The following is an 18997-nucleotide window of genomic DNA, read 5'->3' on the forward strand; positions in this document are numbered from 1 at the left end:
GAAAAATACAGTCATAGTATAATAAACTTATTATATTTTATAAATTTATTCTAACATAAAATTTGGTTAATGAAATTTTAAAAATTTGAAACGACAAATACTTTTGAGTGGAGGGGTAATTGCTTTATGCCTTGCAGCTGGCCGTAATTAATTGCATGCTTTGTTGCACTGTGGAATAACAAAGCCAATAATTAGTCACTACATAGACACTATATATACTGATATACATGAGACAACCAATCTTTTCAGGTTTGTTAATTAGTCGTAACGTCGATAGATTACTTTGCACGTTTATCACATTACCTACGGATAAATGCGCATCCTATGTTGTCATATTCTGCTAATTAGGCATGTTAGCTACCTTAGGAAACGTCGGCATCTTGCGAAAGCTTCATCATTTTGTTGTTATTGGATCTAGCTTTAAATTTTGGTATAATATGCATAATGAAGAACCATTTATGAGAATTATATATGTACTCCATTGTTGTGACTAATGAGGCCAAATATATATTATATTCCATTTGTTCTGTATTATAAGAATTTTTGGCATCGTCTAGATTCATATGTGTGTTAATAAATCTATGCACATATACAAAACATAGCCTCTCTCCATCTCTAAAAGTTTGATGTCGTTCATTTTTTATGCACGTTTGACTATTCGTCTTATTCAAAAAATTTATATAATTATTAATTATTTTTATATCATTTTATTTATTGTTAAATATACTTTTATGCATATATATAGCTTTACATATTTCAACAAAAATTGAATAAAATGAACGGTCAAACATGTATAAAAAAGTAAACGGCGTCAAACATTTAGGGATGGAGGGAGTACATTGATACATAGATGAATTAGGCAAACTCAGAAAGTCTTATAATATGAAAAGAAGTAGTATAATTTTGATGAAATGTTTAAGTTCTTATTTGTTTTTACTGATTTAAATGTTATGTCTTAGACAGGGTTTCTCTTACCACGCAAGCCGCCAACATCGCGGTACCGCGCTCCTTCGGATCCCGCATGGTAACCGCAAAAACCAGGATGAATTTGAATCTAAAAATTTGAATTTAAACTCGCGCGGTTTTTACGGCTCACCGCGCGGTAAGCCACGAAAACTGCGGTACGTACTTGCTGGAACAACACATGAGAACGGCGGTTACCGCGGCTTACCATGCGGTTTTTTAGCCGAAACCGTGGTTACTGCGAGAAGACCGCGGGTATGATGTCAAATAAAAAAAACTTTAAAAAATCTAAAAAAATACATGAAAAATAGGAAAATATTTTGTGACTATATTTATGACAATAGGACATGTTATAGGGAAAACAAGAAAATTTTCACATGACATTTTCTAAATTCTTAATATTGCAACATAAAAGCATACACCGACATATCACCCTTCACCAAATAATTCACTCAATAACAAGTAATAGCAACTTCATTCTGATTATTGTGTCACAACTATACCTACTACCCATTATTACGAATAAAACTATATTATATACGTACTAATATAATTTTTCTCTATACATATTTTCTATATATTCATCGTTGTATATTTGTATTTCAATGTTATGTACCCTAGTATCTAGTGTAAATTAATAATGATTAAACATAAAATATTCTTGACCATCTTCCTATGAAATATTACTTGCAATAGGCTATTTTTAATTTTGTTTCCCGAAATACTCGTTTATAATTTTTAATTACGTTGGGAATGCATTTTTTCATTAATTTCTTTGACAAAACTACACTATATATCAACATATACCATATATATTTTTTCATTAAATTTCCTTAAAATTTTTAAATTCTCCTCAAATTCAAACTCGGTTACCGCGGCTTACCAAAACCGTGCCTCCGCGGAGAGCACGGTTACCGTGGTAACCGCCGCGGTTTTCGCGGTTTTGCAAATGTCGTGTTCTCATATGATGTGATTGTTAGTGTTATCTATGCCTAGTATGTACCTGCATATATGTCACAAATATTTTAGATCCCGGATATCTTTACTGATTCTGCAGATATATAATATTACTTTTGATGGAGTATATCGCCGTTTTAACAATATTTACAGTATTAAGATAAAACAAAACTTGAACAATGTGGGATGCGTGCTACATGTTACAAAAGATCATATTTTAGTACCGCGAATGTCAATGGCATTATTCTTGGGCAATCTCGTCATTTTAAAAAAATTTGACTCAGAAATTCATAAAATAATGGCCGGAGTGTCTAATAGCTAATTACCCTATTTTTGTGGTGCCCTACAGTAAAATCGTGATCTTCCGATGTCCACCGGCTAATTATACGGTTTTTCGATGCACTGTAACAAATTTTGGCTTTTTAATTTGCTCCATATCTCCATAATGTAGCATGATTCACATTTAAGTTCTGTTACTCTAAATTTACCACTTGAAAATGAAAAATGCAAAATCTTAGAAAATTGCCGTGATTACTTGTATCTCACAATTTACATTATATATATTGAATTTTATCGAGGTTGGTGCGATCCATGATATGCAGATATCAAGAGAATCTTTCTGACGTAGTTCCATATTTTCTCTATCAGCCCCCATAAGCAGCTACACCAGATAGTATATCTCCATTGATGGTATATGTAGAGTTGCAACTTTCATGAATATTTTTCATAATTAAAACCAAAAGGGTCTAAACGCTTGATGCCATTTATACCTAAACCTACAAGTAAAAATCCTTAACCAAAAGTGACAAATCATTCCAAGACGTAATAACCCAATCCTCTGTCGTCCCTCTCTTGCTGCTGCCTTGACTATGTTTAACCGAATCATGGAACCTGGAGCCTGCCACTTCGGCTGACCATATATCCACAGTAGTAGCCTCCTGCACATCCAGATATTAAATAATGTACTCGTAGCTTGTATAGGAGTAATTAATCATGTAAAATTTTCTCCTAAAACAATATTTTATTACAATTACCGGACAATGTGGTACATGAAGCAATTCATTTCAAATGCGATATGTTGAAATGAGCGATAAATACAAAATCTGAAGGAAGGGGAAGCATGTTCATTTATGATGGCCGGGAGTATACTATGGACATTTGGGACGCAGTTAAGTCGGAGGGACATGGTCCCTGACATGTGGGCCCCACCGTCCACTGACCCACATGTCAGCCCCTTTGACTTAAGTCAAAAGATCCAGTTACGGATATTTGTACCTTCTTTGAGATCTAGATATTTGTAATTTGGTTATCATGTAACTCATACTTTTCTTCCACGCACTCCCTCTGTACACAATTGCAAGGTGTATTTCCTCCAACCTTCTATGGGTATTTATAGTGAGTACACAGTTCAAAATGTATATTTATTGGTAGTTTGATCCTTAAAGCACACTTTTTTTTCTTTACCTTCTATAGGAATTTATATGCCGCAGATGCTTCAAATGTATATTTGTTGGCGGTGTATCCTAAATACCATGTATTGACAACTTTTTGGGCGAGCTGGCGAGGACATGGAGAATCGCCTAATGTTTTGCCATCTTAGGCAGTCGTCGATGGTTCACGAGGGTGTCTCTGACCTTTTAATGAGAAGATAAGTCGATAGACGGAGTGACGTTTGGTGATCCGACTATGACCTTTTGATGTTGGGGTTTGTGAACAACACATTCATCTTTATAAAAGTCGTAAATTCTTTTGGCGGCTATATAGTGGCTAAGGATAAAAAATTAAAGCACAAAGAGTAAATAAAAGCTAAATAACATGTTATAAATAAACGATAAAACAATATGAAAAGGAAAATAAAATTAATCAATAGATCCAAAATTTGAAATGACAGTTTTAAAGAAATAAAAAAAGAATAATAAAATGGTATAACTAAAGAATTTAAATTTAGACAATTTTAAAGACAAGTTTTATTTAAATTGGATTTGAAATGAAGATTTTCAAGGATGCCGAAAATTGGATTGAATAAAATAAAGAGAAAAATACTTCTAACATAGTGGGGCCCACTTGTCATTCTATCCCATCTTCTCTCCTTTTCGTTCCCTTCTTCCTTATCTCTCCTCTCCTTGTTTCTCTCTCTTCCTTTTCCCCGACAGAGCGAGAGAAATGACCAGGGGTGGGTAGCAACCGCCTATTGGAGTGGCAATGGCGGAGGTGGACAATGGCCGTGGTGAACGACACTAGGATATGCATTTTCGCAGGTGGCGCTCCATATTCATCACTTTGGTGGCAGTCGTGGAGCTTAATTTTGCCACCTAAAAAAATACATTTTCACTCTATTCTCATAGCCGCCTGTGAAAATGGTGTGGAACGGTGTGCCGCCTATGAAGATGCTTGCTCTATCTTCACATGTCATGGCCGGCTGTCACTTTCGCCTATAAAATATGTTTCAGTTACATGAAAAACATTTTATTATTTTGGTATAGTGATTAATTAGCACTAACATGTCAGTTTTGAACACACATGTCACGTAGTGTTGTTGGGTGACTCATTATCGCGTATCGTTTTTCTTACGCTTATGCTATAAGCCAAAAAAACTGTATTTTTCATCTTAATTTTAGAGTTGATTTTAGAGTTTTCTCACCGAAATTTATTTTCGAACCTTAGCTTTTTAGATCACTAAGAATATGTATATATTTTTTATTTATTACTTATTTTTCATTTATAAATATATTTATTGTTTTTTTAAACAACCGAACAATCATTACTGTCAATAACTTAATAATAGTCTAGAGACAAACAAGCTAGGTAGCTAGCTAGCTAGAGATTATAGAGTTCTCCGGCCTATATCTAGCTAAGTCATATTCATTACGATATACTCCAGTATGCATAACCATTTAATTTAGTTCATTAAATCTGGAATGCCACCGAACGGCATTACTTGCTCAACAATTTAATGACATGCAAAGTTAAGTTCCTCTATGGCAAGCTATAACTGGTCCAGGGAGACAATATATATAATATTGTTCACTGCTTCGAGGTAACATTGATGGATGATGCGTCATTTTCCAAATCCAATCGAAAACAAAATCATACCAACCCAGCACGTGAGCTAAACGACATCCTCAGTATAATTTTTTTTCCAGAAACAATGGTGCTTTTAGAATTATTATAAGCCAAAATTTAGAATTATAACCTTAAATTTGAAGTTAATTTTAGAGTTTTTTTCATCGTAATTTACTTTCCAGTACTAATTGCTTGTAGATCGTGAAGAACACATATATAAAAAATTTACCTATGTATTATTTTTCTTTTTTAAATATGTCATTTGGAATTTTTCTCCCGAACATCTAAAAGATGAGCACCTGAGGCTTTTTCTCCGGCACAGGATCAAGAAGGCAACATAGAAATGCAGAGAGAGACAATATATCGACGAGATGAACTTGCTCTCTCTCTCTCTCTATCTCTTCAATCTTCATGTGTGTTTCCCTCCGTTGGTGCAATTGGTAAATGCCTGGTCAATTCAGCCACTAATAGACAGATAGAGATGGCCACGGCGAGCGAGCTAGGTAGAGATGCAGATACGCCGTCTTGACCACGCCGTCCTCTCAATGCATGAAAACTTCCTGGTACTGCATACATGCTGGACTCGGTAAATTTTGGTTAGTATAAATAGTTTCCATTTGTTTGGCCAAGGACTCCGTGTTTGTCGTTCGGATTAATATGACATATTCTCGTGTTTTTCACACGCACGCTTACTAAATTGCTAAGTTGTTTTTTATTTTTATTGAAAAGTTGTTTTAATAATCATATCAATCTAAATTTTAAATTTTTATAGCTAATAATTAATTAATGATATGTTAATCCCCGTTCAGTTTTCCACGTGACCTAAGTCGACTTTTCTAATTTTGAATTACCTATATTTTTACGAGCATCTGATTGGCTCAGTAACCATTGAAATAAATAAAACCATAAAAATTAATACAGGACTCTGTATATTATGATATAATACTTAAATTCTAGGTAGTTATATTTTCAAACATCTGGGGCACACAAAAAAAAATGCAGATGTGACGTGCTGATGGATGTAGACGGCCAGGCCGGGCACGTATATATAAATTGTATTTACGCACGCGGGCGGTTTGGCATATCGCGGCCAGGGCCTGGGGTGCCAGGTAACTTCGTCGCGTAGAATATTCAGAAATTTGTGCTGCCAGTGTTCCATTTTTTTTGAAATCAAATATTAGAGGAAATTTATGGGAACTTTCAATATTATGAAATCATTCATTTAAAAAATCCTATACAATAAAAGTCATGTGTTGGAAAAGAACCTGGTGTGTTTAAATTACTGGGTCTTGTCAAGGGACAGATCAATTCCTATTTTCCCAGCAGTAATTCTCGAAGAAACCTTGATTAACAATTACTATAAGCGTACTCCTTTTATTTCCTACGGGATGAAACATGGAACACTAACTTAACTGCATTCACTTCAAAAATTTGTACATCGTTGTGATCCTTAATTATGAAAGCAAAGTGTGAGAGAGATTAAGCGGAGAGAAAGTAAAGAAAGAGAATGGGGAGATGAACTCATGTATTCCACTGTACCTTTGTACAAGGTGATTACAACTATTTATAGATAGGAAATAATTGTGAACATGGTCTGAATACAGACCAGTGGTGAGGATGTGTCTCTTCGTAACAGGTATGAACTGTTGGTTCATTTATTCGGTTACACACCGGAAGAAAAAAAATCAGAGATAAAAGACTGGTTTAAGAAATTCGGAATCCACCATAATTGATTTTCTATCGTGTCCTATTTCTACTTAAACAAGAAATTTGAGATAGAATAGGAGTCTGTTTTGGTGATCGGTAGAATCAGACTCTGTATCAAATATGAGATAAACCTCCGACTCCCACCAGCGATATAAATATAGATGAGGAGGGGACGCCCAAATCCAACGTGTAAAATTTGTGACCCTAATTGCCCGATCGATTAGGCGCTGGAAGGGAGTCATGAGGTAATCGCAGGACATTGCAGGTAAAGACCCAAAGGTCGTCAACGCCTGATCAAAGGAGAAAGCCCTGCTGCTTCAACACTCACATCAAATAGCAAGGAAAAACACAGAAGAACAGGAGAACATAAGAGGAATTTGATCGTGATGGCTTTTTCAACCAGGTTCAGTAGATCAATTTAATTCCGCATTAGCAGAGGTGATCAATATTAGCCTAAGATTAGAAATTAACGTTGGATTAGATAACCAAGAACATCCTACTAGTGAAGATGTCTCTCTTCATAATAGGCTCAATTACCATGTGCTAATTGATCATCCATATATTCTCTACCAGTAAAAATGATGACCTCAACTAAATACAGAATATGAAAATGTTACTACTGTTTATTGATATACAATTTAGACCTTTATGTTATTTAAGTGTAGATCATTGATATGCAAATTTAGGTAACTGATAGATAAGAAAAAAATACACGACATATATGCAAATAACCACAACCACTAAAGCATCGTATATCCTGTAAAAAACACCCGGGTATCACGCCAGCGAAAAAGCTGATTAAAAAATACTCGCGGACAGAAGCGCACAGCATATCTATATATCGGGAGCCGATCCAGCGTGCATGTGTGCTTCCGCCCCTACACGCTCGATCCCATAGATACTGCGATAAAAATAAGAGGGGATAAAACTGGAAGGAAAACGAAAAAGGGAGGGCTAAAGAAAGGAGAAGGCTCTCATGAGCCCCCTAAATCATGTATCCGCCACTGCTCTAGATATATATTACTCCCTCCGTTTTATAATATAAGATGTTTAACTTTTAACTTGTAATATTTGACCATTCATCTTATTCAAAAAATTATAAAAATATCATTTATTTTGATTATGACTTACTTTATTATCAAAAGAGTATTAAACACGACTTATTATTTTTTATATTTTTAAAACGAATGATCAAATGTCAAACATCTTGCATTATGATTCTAAAACAGAGGTTGTAACAAACATAGGTTTCAGTACATAGTTTGCCGTTTTGCTCAGTAGGCACTAGCGTAGTTATATAGCCCGGTTTCAGTTTTACTCTTCACGTAATATTAGCAAACATATGGGCTTCGATCAAATTCGACGGACTGTATAATTTTAGCAAAATAATGTGGGTTTTAACGGTCCATATAGATGTTTGGTTTGTCTTTTTTCGATTTTTTTATTCAATTTTTTGCATGTATAATATTTCTACACCGGATTTTGTATGTACATACAAAAAATGTGGATTTTGTCATACATTTGGTATAGATACTTTATATATTTTTTATACTTAATATTTATACATATAGGACATCTATACAAAATACTGCTATATTTAAAATTGTATATATATATATAAGATTTCTATGTATAGAATAAATTTCTGAACCGAAAAACACGTGGGCTAACCTGTGTAAATACTCATTAGGCCAAAAGTCTAAGCCTACTCATAGATGTATATGGGCCAAAGAAAAGAGTCGTGGGGTAAAACATGCCACGAAATAGAAATCCTGTGAGAAGAAGTTTGTGCGCTGCTCCGGTGCACATTAAGTTTTCACTCCTTAGTGTTTGTGTAGCAAGACCCTTGTTCCGCTACGCCAATTTCTTCAAACGCATATTCTCTCTTTTTCACGAACGCCCTTCCTAGACTGCTAAACAGTATATTTTTTAAAGTTACTTTAAAAAATTATACTAATATATTTTATATTTTTTAAATAATTAATAACTAATTAATCATACACTAATCTACTATGTTTTCCGCGCCAGATAACTTCAATACCAAACAACGAAAAACTTTACTCGGATTACACGACGTACGTTGACAGAGCATTTTTACTATGGATTAATTAACTCACACTTTTTTAACTAATTTTGAGTTTTACGAGTATATATATATATATATATATATATATATATATATATATATATGTGTGTACCGTGCTCGCTAACGCGGCACCACGATAATATTTCTTGGAATATTGTTCTCGCTGTATGTAACTTTGTACATACTCTTTTACTGCTATAAAATTACCGTTTCAATATTGTATCGACATGTGCGTGTTCCTCCGAATGGTGACATTTATTTTCACATGTGTTGTGATCATTACATGAAACATAAGATATGCATGGCACAGTGAATGAACTATTGGCAGATTTTAATTGCTTGCTTCTATCGCGATACTGTCAGTGAAGCCATGGTCTTGCTTCTGTTTGGTGCTTTCGTTTTTCTTGGATCAGATACAGTGCCAAGTCGCCACCTCAGCAAATCGGAATTGTTTGTGTGTGTAACTTTCAACACTGTAGAAACCTTCTGGTTGACATCGATCAGGCCTCCTATATACTTGTGCTGGGAAGCTTCCTCTGATGTAAAAAATAATCTGAAAACCTTTTACTCATCCCTTAACATTGTATTAACTACCTGGATGAAATAATCAAATTAACTAGTGATTTTTTTTCGTGAAATTTTGTACGATATTATGTTAAATTGACCCCCTTAGAAAACTTATTTCAAAATTGGAACTCTTCCAAAATTATTTAAAAGAGTGAATTTCACTCATGGTCAGTGTTTGCAAAACCGTGAAAACCATTGTGATTCTTGTGATAATCACTTGAGCCACCAATGCTTACCTTCAGTGAGCCACGGTATGGTTTGAAAATTTTCACACAATTTCAAGTTTTTTAAAAATTTTGATAAAAAGTCCGACAAAATATTCGTGGTGATATATCATGACATATCGTGTTGTTTTCACACCCAAATCGCAATTATCAATATTACAGAAACCGTCGCAATTATCGCCAAGAATACCACGATTATCGATGTTGAGAAAAGCACCACGATAATCATGACATATATTACGGTTTTGCCTTAAAAACCATCACGGCTTGATTCAAACTTACACAATTTTTTTTGCGATAATAGGTGGTTTTTGCCAAACCACGGGACAGAGTTTTGGGCAATAAAACGGTTTTGTGAACCCTACTCACCGTACAACAGTTTCAATAGTCGTCTGATCCAATACTAAGAGCTAGAGAAATGAGCACATGTGACATGTGCAACAACTTGACCGTTGTGTATAATTTGGTCAAAACACGAGCGAGCTGTGATTTTTATATATATGTATAACTGGGAGCATGACTTTGTAAATTTATCCATTTTAAAAAATATTATTATGGTTCATATGATTTTGAAACTATGCTATTATAACCCTCTTAAATCGGATCATGTCATGTTGTACTCCTGATATTTTCATGACGACCAAAATACCCATGACGCCCACATCTTTGTCCCTTCGTCTTCCTCCGCTATCCCCTCTTTTCTCTCTTCCCCGTTCTTTCTCGGATGACAGTAGTGTTATCAATATCAGGCAGCGGCCGCATCAATAGACAGAGGCACTCATGGAGGTTGTGGGCAATGGTGGTGTCACTCGGTACATGGTAAGAGTGGTTGCAACGGCTCAAAATTCGCACCATTGTATGCGATATCATTCTGACACACAAAGGCCTCGAAGGTATTCTTAACTCCACTCTAGTGCATGTCCCATTAAATCGGGTTCAGGACGTGTCCGATAGTTTGATTCTATGACTAACAAGATAGAGCAATTAGACCAATCTGGTAAGAAGCCGATGATTAACAATATAATCGGTCGCTATTGATCGTAGCATGATAAGCCGATAATGAAATTCCACGATGATACATGATTTAAACAAATCTATATTGTCATTAGCTATAATCTACTTAGGCTTAATTATCCATAAATCATTGCTTATTAAAGACAATCCTGATACATTGGATGACAGTATAAGATTGAAACTAATAAAAATATATATGTCGGATAGCTAAGTAGAACTTATCAATGAATCGATACAATATGAAGAGATAATTCATCAACTACAACTTCAATGACGTTGGATTAAACCTATCTGCTTAATAAATCTAAACTCATTAGTCACCAACAACAGTCTAACAAATCGAACCGAACCGATATGGTGCGAGATGGAAGCTAATAAGATAAACCTACTAAGCTAATAAGACAAACCGAACCGAACCGAACCGATATGTGTGATAGACATACGTGATCGGGCCAAGAGGTCAAAGCAATGCAACCTTCGCCAAACCGATATATTAGATAATTTGATTTAATCGAGAGATTGTAATATCGAACTTAACCAAGAAAATACTAACTCCGCTGATAAAGAAGGGGTTGATGATACTCACTTTCACACCAGAGGTCAGACCTAACTGATGCATACCTACTTCAAAATAGAACTTATCGGGCGACGAGATCAAACTCACGTGCTGGAGGTCAGACCTAAATGTTACAGCCCAGCCAAGAACCTAATCCGTCAAAAATTACATTGATCTGCGGAGATGAGTTAGAGAGGCCCAGGGTATATCTATTTAATACGTACCTTCAGATTAATACGATTCATATTGGACATATTGGACATAGGATAAAATTTAACTAACAAGAAAATAAATATAACTAATTATGCCTAATTATGTCGTGGTATCCTGAATTTCTTCTTAAATTCGGTCTTTCATATATTGATCGGTTACTTTTCTTAACCGAATCCAATCAAACTTTGACGTTAACAGACACCAACCGAGTTGACGATCACGCGGCGATCTCCTGTAGCTCGACCACCACCGGTTACGCACCATCATGTACATTGTGTTCCAATTACTGCGCTGTGAATGGACTGTTCCTACGGTCATGACTGGACTTGAAGCCAGTGGTGCACTGTTCCTATACGGTCACGGCAGGACGATCTGTGGCTATCGCTCCTCCTTGGGTTCCTTGACCAAACTACCATGGGCTGGGCACCGCTTGTGGAGATACTCTGCCACACACTGGTTGGTGCGTTCCCAGAAGCGAAGCCAGTTAAAGATATCGTCATGGTCATCTTCATTGCATAGCATAAAAAAAACATGGATTGGAGCAATATTTTAGTAGAAATTTTAGAAATTTCGTCGGGTTGTCTGACCCTGACCAACTAGCTTGGCTCCGCCCCTGTGTGTTCCGACCGACCCTGCCATCCCAATAGAGATGGGGAAGAGACCGGTCATTTGTGACAGGTCTAAACCTATATTTGTGGCCGACAATGGTCAGATCAGTGATTAGTGGTCGATGACGAGAAAGACTCATCAGTGACGGGACCAATGTGCGTATCTTTGATGTTCCAAGCCCATCACTGATGATGTTTATAGCCGTCATGGACGTCTTATCCATGATGGACACATATTATGACTCATCAAAAAGAACTACTGAACCTCTTAAGGCCCATCCCAGATGACTCATCCATAACGGGCACATGTTATGACCCTTGACGTATGATTAAATACATCGATGTAAATCAGAGTAAAATTCATCTTTGACGGGTCCATATTATAGTCCATCATGGATGAGTTATCCATGACGGGTCTTGAGTTACAACCCTATTATAGCCCTTCACAAATGATGAAATGCAAAAAAAATTGATTTATTGACTAACCTTAGGATGTTTAAAAAAAAAATGAACGAAGCAATATATATTCTTAGAACCCCCGATAGGTTCACATATATCCATATATACATTTAGATATATCAATGCATATACTATTCACACACACTATCCACTGCACTCATTAAAATTTAAGTGGAAATATTTACATTAAAATTTACTAAAGTGAAATATATCGTAGTATTTTATCTTTGTATTAATACGTGTGAGATTGGGAAAGATGAAGTCTCTTTGCCAAGAGGGAATGCGTTATGACATCTTTGCGTAGGTGGCAAAACCGCGATGACCCATCATAGGGCCAACGATTTTGTACCCTCGTTTTTTCGTTTTAGCTTATGCTCATAGCGGATATTTAAATTTTTGAACTTAAATTTGGAATGATTTTATAGTTTTTCATCACAGTTTATTTTTTAGATTTTTCTTCTTGATCTGTAAGAACGCGTATATAAAAGTTTTATTTATAAATCATACTTTTAAAATATGTTATTTCGGGTTACAACACGCTATTTTTTATTCCCTTTGTAGCCTACTACTCCCTCCGTTTTATATTATAATACTTTATAGGATTACTTAAATTTATCAATTGATGAATGTATATAATTTATATATATGTATAGATTTAGTAGCATCTATATGAATATAGATGAAAATGTTGTATTATGAAATGGAGGAAGTAACAGTTTCCTCTCGAGGGCGGACTGGTTTCTTGCCTGGAAGCACTTCGCAATCCGCAGCACAGCTGCCGCTGTTGGGCCACTGTTGGGCTGTATGATATGGCTCTGCATTGATAGGAATAAGTCCATTCTAGGTGCCTTATATTAACACCGAGTTTTAAAATCGTCCTTAAACCCTAATACCAGAAATGTTAAACCCTGAACTCGTGAATCCCGTCTAATAGAGGTCCCTGGGCAGTGTGGAGGGATGATTTTGCTTACATGGCATCCTAATAAGCTTATGGGACCCATTCGTCAGTTAAATAGAGAAAAAAAATAAAAACTCTCTCCTCTATCTTTTTTTTTTTCCTCCTTTGTTTCTTCTTCTTCCTTCTTTCTCTCCCTGTGCAGCCAACAGGAGAGGGCGCCGGCGGCGTCCTTCACCGCCTCCACCGCGTGGCGCGCCTGGCACTGCATGCAAACACACCACCGCCGTCACTAGCTCAACAAACTAACAAACCGCACAGCACAACAGTAATAATTAACTAGACGATGAACTCACGAACCTCGCCGTCGGCGTGTGCCTTGTCGGCCTCGAAGGATTGCTGGATGTTCGACGACATGGTTGCTTTCTAATTGAGCTTGATTGATTACTCCTCTTTGTTAATCTTTTTAATCCAATCTTTTAATTTTTTTTAACTTTGCATGAACTGTAATGGCGTGAGTTTATTCACCTGCTTTAAATTGCTTACATTAATCTACATCATCTATGTCTAATCATTACATAAAAATGGCTGGCTGGTTGATTACAAGCTCAAAATTCTTACATTTTTTTAGAATACTCTACATACATGAACAAATCATTAACAAGCACCGAAAGTAAGAAAAGAAAATGGATGCAGCTAGGGGTAGTCGGAGTCCGGCGTGGTGCTGAACACCGGCTTGTCCTTGTCTACCACCGCCACCGTGGCGGTGGCGATGGCAGTGGTGGCTGCGGGCTTGGCGCCGCCTCTGCCGATGGAGTTGCCGCTCTGGCCGTCTGGCGGCGCGTCTTGGCCTCGCCGAGCATGGTGATGATGTCTCGCATGGACGGCCTGTCCCGCGGCAACTTGGCGGTGCAGAGCACGGGGATGCGGAGCACAAGTAGCATCTCCTGCCGGACGTGCGGGCAGCCGGCACCGACGAGCGGGTTGAGGTGCTCCTCCACCATGTTGCTTCTCCAGACTGGCGACGGCGGCCATGGAGACGCCAGCTCTGGCGAGCTTCGGCAAGGGCGGCGGTCAGAGAGGGTTCATATAGGAGTGTGGACAGCGAGAGATGAGAAAGTGGATGCGTGTGTACGGGAGAACGCCGACGAGCGGAGGAGTGGGAGAGCGGTAGACCTCCTCGCGCTCGCGTCGCGGCTGTGGCGACGAGCTTCACCGGGTGTCCTAGCCGCCGCAACCGAGGGGAATGAGACCCCCTGGGGTCCGCGATCTCGGAGCCAGCCTCCCCTTGCCGGTCCGCCGCCCTCCTGGTCGCCATTGCCCTCGCCTGTCGGCTGCAGAGGGAGAGAACGAATCAAGAAGAAGAGAGGAGGAAAACAAAATAGAGGAGAGAGTTTTTACCTTTTTTTTTCTCTATTTAACTGACAAGTGGGTTCCACAAGCTTGCTAGGATACCACGTAAGCAAAACCATCCCTCTATACTACTCACGGACCTCTATTAGATGGGATTACGAGTTTGAAATCTAACATTTCTGGTATCAGAGTTGAGGGACGATTTTGAAACTCCGTGTTAAGAAAAGGGACCAGTAGACTTATTCGCATTGATATCAACATATTTTTCCAGCCGTAATGGGCCTGCCTCCTGCAGGAGACAGACTATTAGGCCGTTTCTTTCGATAAATTTAATTTTTGCAAAAAAATTAAATTTCTTTTTCAAATTCGAAAATAAACTTATAATATAACACGCGAATATTTTGTTTAAAAATTTTGATGCAAAAAATTTAAGCCAGGAAAAAAGAGGAACACGACCGCTGAATACGGATATGTGTAAATTGTAATAGGCGAAAAGAAAAACCAAGACATGGAAAAATCTGGGTAGGCCGGAATGACCCCAGTTCCAACAACCTACAGCTACTGTGCCTGTAGCGAAAACTCGTTCGGGTGGTTACAAGCCCTTATTTTACCCTATAATTTTTTAATTAATTGGATCGCTTAAATTTATGATTGGGTATAAAAAAGGGACCAAAATTTTATATATTTTTAAGTTAAAATTATATAAGCAAGTATGGTTATGAAAGAACATATTGGTTTAGTACATTACCACCCTATTTTCGTGGGTTGGTTGTTTGGTTCAAACCCATTAAACTTTAGCAATTCTAAGTGGACGTTTGTTTGGATTTTTGATGAAAACAAGTTAAACCTCATATTTAGAAATAAAAAATAATTTATGAATAAAACTTTTATATAAGTATTCGTAGTGATCTAAAAGCACTGTTAGAAAATAAACTTCGGTAAGTTAACTCTAAATTTAAAATTTGACATATTAACATAAACCGAAAACCGAAAAGAGACTCCGACCTTCAGAAATAATCTTAGACATTTCCACGCAGGTGATGTAAGAATCAATCGGTTCTCCGCATTGGGATGGGTCTAGTCGCCACTCACCACACCATCACACCTTGACATCCAAATGCTTCCAACGCAGGAAACAAAGCATCAACATCCAACAATGCGTGTCATTGAATTTATTTCACTGCCAAGTGCCATACATTGTTATTGAGTTAATTACACTTTGGATCATCTTTTATTACCCAATTTTTACATTAAACCACTTTTTAAAATTTCTTTTTTTTACTTTGATCCATGTATTTTTATTATTGTTGTATTTTGAACCACCCGCAAACAATAATAAATTTATCTAATTGAAATTGAAAAAATATGGTTCAAAGTAAAACTTGGCTAATAAAAAGTGATCCAAAGTATATTCACTCTTTATTATTTAATATTGAGATGTCACGAGACATAAACATCTACCCAACACCAATACATGAGCTTTTTTCAATCCTTGAGGAGGTACCACGAGATACTACTGTTTTTTATGTAAAATTTGATATCTTCAATCATAAAAAATAACAGTGGTACCTGTTAGCATCTTCCCAACAATGATAAAATTGCTCCCAACACGGACCGTGTATGCTTCACAAAGACATCAGTGATAGTTTCGTCCGTTGTTGTCTGTCCTTAACATGGCATGGTAGAGCAAACCATCATCTATTCATCTATACTTGCATGATTTCATGATGTAATCAAATTTAGAATAAATTTTCCACGATTATTGCCCTTTTTTAATTGCAGATAGTCTTCGACTTTGTCGATTTGGTGACCTAGAACGTGACTGGACATACTTGCTGAGAGTATGCTGATCTTTCAGATTCCCCTTTTTGTCAGATAATCGAATGATCCAAGCTAATCAAGACAACCTTAATTTGGTAGAAATTCTCCAATTCGCGGAGAAAAAGAGTCACAATGGAAGAGGAAACGAAAAGCAATGCGATCAACCACCACCACCACCTGATCGACATCTCACCGGAGTTGGGCGGCGCGACCACCGTCGATGGCACGACGGAAATGAAGGAGCCGGGTCACGCGGGTGCCGTCGGTGCCGGTGGCGTAGTGGATACGACGGAATTGGGTGACACGGACGCCGTCGATGGCACGACGGCGGAAACAAAGGAGGAGCTCGGCGGCTCGGCCGGCTCCGACGGCGCGGTGGAGACGAAGTGGCTTCGCAAGCTCACGTCGTCGAGCGTCAACACCGCCGTGCTGAGAGACCTCGTCGCGCGGACGCCCATGCTGTGGTACCTCGGCGAGCGCTCCGGCACCATCCTCCGGCCACGCTCCCGGCGCGCGCGCGCCGACGCGCTGCACGCGGTGCGCGCCGTGGCCGTCGGCCCGTTCCACCGCCGTGACCACTGGCTCCCCTTCCCCGACGACGCCAAGCTGCCGTTCCTGCGCTACCTGCAGGACCAGTGCGATCTCGACGTCGACCGGTACGTCGCGGCGCTCGCCGAGGAGCGCGACCGCCTCCGCGACGAGTTCGCCGACGACGACGCCGCGGGGGACGACGTCGCCGCGGAGATACTCCGGGTGGAGGAGAAGTTCCTGCAGATGGTTCTCCTTGACAGCTGCTTCATCCTTGTCGTCAGCATGATGCTCAGCAAGCTCTGGGCCGGCGGCGATGGCGCCGGCTGCGTGTCGCGGGCGGCGTCCATCAGCAGGGAGTACTTCATACTTCACATGGCCGTGTCCCAGCACGCCGAGGACATCAAGCTGGACCTGCTTGTGCTCGAGAACCAGGTCCCGTTCGCCGCCGTCAAGCTGCTGGCCGCCTCCTGCAGCAACCTGAAGCTCCGGAGCTCCGTCGAGGAGCTCGTGCTCGGCTGCTTCGACGACATCTTGCCCAGGCGAGCGAGCCCGGCCGGAGCTGCCGCCGGCGCCACCGAGTTCCTGCACGTGCTGCATCTCTTCCACTGGTCACGCGTGCCGGCGAGCAAGTACTGCATCGTGTCGACGCCGCGGAAGGTCGTCCAGATCAAGGAGGAGTCGGAGCGGCTGTTCCCTTGCTCCATGGAGCTCTGCCGGTCGGCGGTGTGGTTCCGGGAGGCGGCGGCGAGCTGCGGCGACCTCGACATGTGGTTCTGGAGCCGGACGGCGAGCCCCGTGGCGGTGATGACCATCCCGCGCTTCCAGGTGCACGAGTACAGCGCCGGCGTGCTGCACAACATGGTGGCCTTCGAGAAGCACTTCCACTGGGCGCACGGCGCTTGCGTGACGGCGCACGTGGCGAGGATGGAGGGCCTGGTCCGGTGCGCACAGGACGCGGCGTTCCTCCGGCGGCGGGGCGTCCTGTCGAGCATGCGCAAGACGGACGCCGAGCTGGTGGAGTTCTTCCGCGAGCTCGGGGAGGAGACGGTCGGCGCGCGGCTCCCCGACGAGTACGCCGACATGGTCGACGCGGTGGCGTGGCACCGGAAGCGGAAGGTCAGCTGGTGGTGCGGCGGGTTCGTGCTGCACTTCTTCCCGTCGCCATGGGTGGTCGTGTCGCTCGTCGCCGCCGCGGCGGTAATCGTTGTGCCGTCGCTTCTGCAGACGGTGTATACCATGCTAAGCTATGCGAAAACAAACTAGGATTACGCCTTATGGATTTTGAAGAACTGATTAGTAGGTATTTTCTATGAATTTGCAAGATTTCAAGCACCCGAAATTTCTAAATATTCAGTCACCTAGATATATACATTGCTAAGCCTGTTATTGTAGTGCTATGGAATGTGCCATTTTAGTTTATTTTTAAGTGTAATGTTGTTCGTATATGTCGTTTCGTTTTTCTTTTTATCCATGTTCGTTTGTTTGTTCATCTAACTCTGTAAATTTTAGTTACAGATTTGAGAGTCTCGTTTCTTGTCAGCTGAAAATATCAATAAATTCAGTTTCATTTTTGAGAAAATTCGATCTATAACACCAAAACTTTCCGTAAAATAGCACGTGCTATTCGTCTTTCTTCGATTGTAGCACTTCCGTTACACGTGCTGTTCAAGTCGACGTTTCAGCACTCGGAAGGGGCGTGAAAAGACAAATTTGACCGTACCTTGTCTGTGCTGACCAGAGTTCACGATCCGGTAACCGCGTGGTCCGCAGGGGCACGGCTTCGGTAAGCCGCGGTAACCGAGTTTAAATTTGAGGAGAATATAAAAATTTTGAGGAAATTTAATGAAAAAAATATATGTGGTATAGGTTGATATATAGTGTAGTTTTGTCAGAGAAATTTATGAAAAATTATATTTTCGGTGTAATTAAAAATCATAAACGAGAATTTTGGGAATCAAAATTAAAAAATAGTCTATTGCA

At 39.5% G+C, this 18997-nt stretch overlaps 1 protein-coding gene across 1 annotated transcript; it reads left to right on the top strand.

The window, feature by feature from the left end:
* The first annotated feature begins 16519 nt into the window (after nucleotides 1–16519).
* LOC102713845 lies at nucleotides 16520–18455 on the top strand. Its single transcript, XM_006660404.3, has one exon. It carries the CDS (start codon nucleotides 16619–16621, stop codon nucleotides 18278–18280), a length of 1662 nt encoding a protein of 553 aa, XP_006660467.2. The 5' UTR covers nucleotides 16520–16618; the 3' UTR covers nucleotides 18281–18455.
* Nucleotides 18456–18997: the final 542 nt, after the last annotated feature.

Source organism: Oryza brachyantha, chromosome 9, assembly GCF_000231095.2.
Source record: "Oryza brachyantha chromosome 9, ObraRS2, whole genome shotgun sequence".
NCBI classification, from domain to species: Eukaryota; Viridiplantae; Streptophyta; class Magnoliopsida; order Poales; family Poaceae; genus Oryza; species Oryza brachyantha.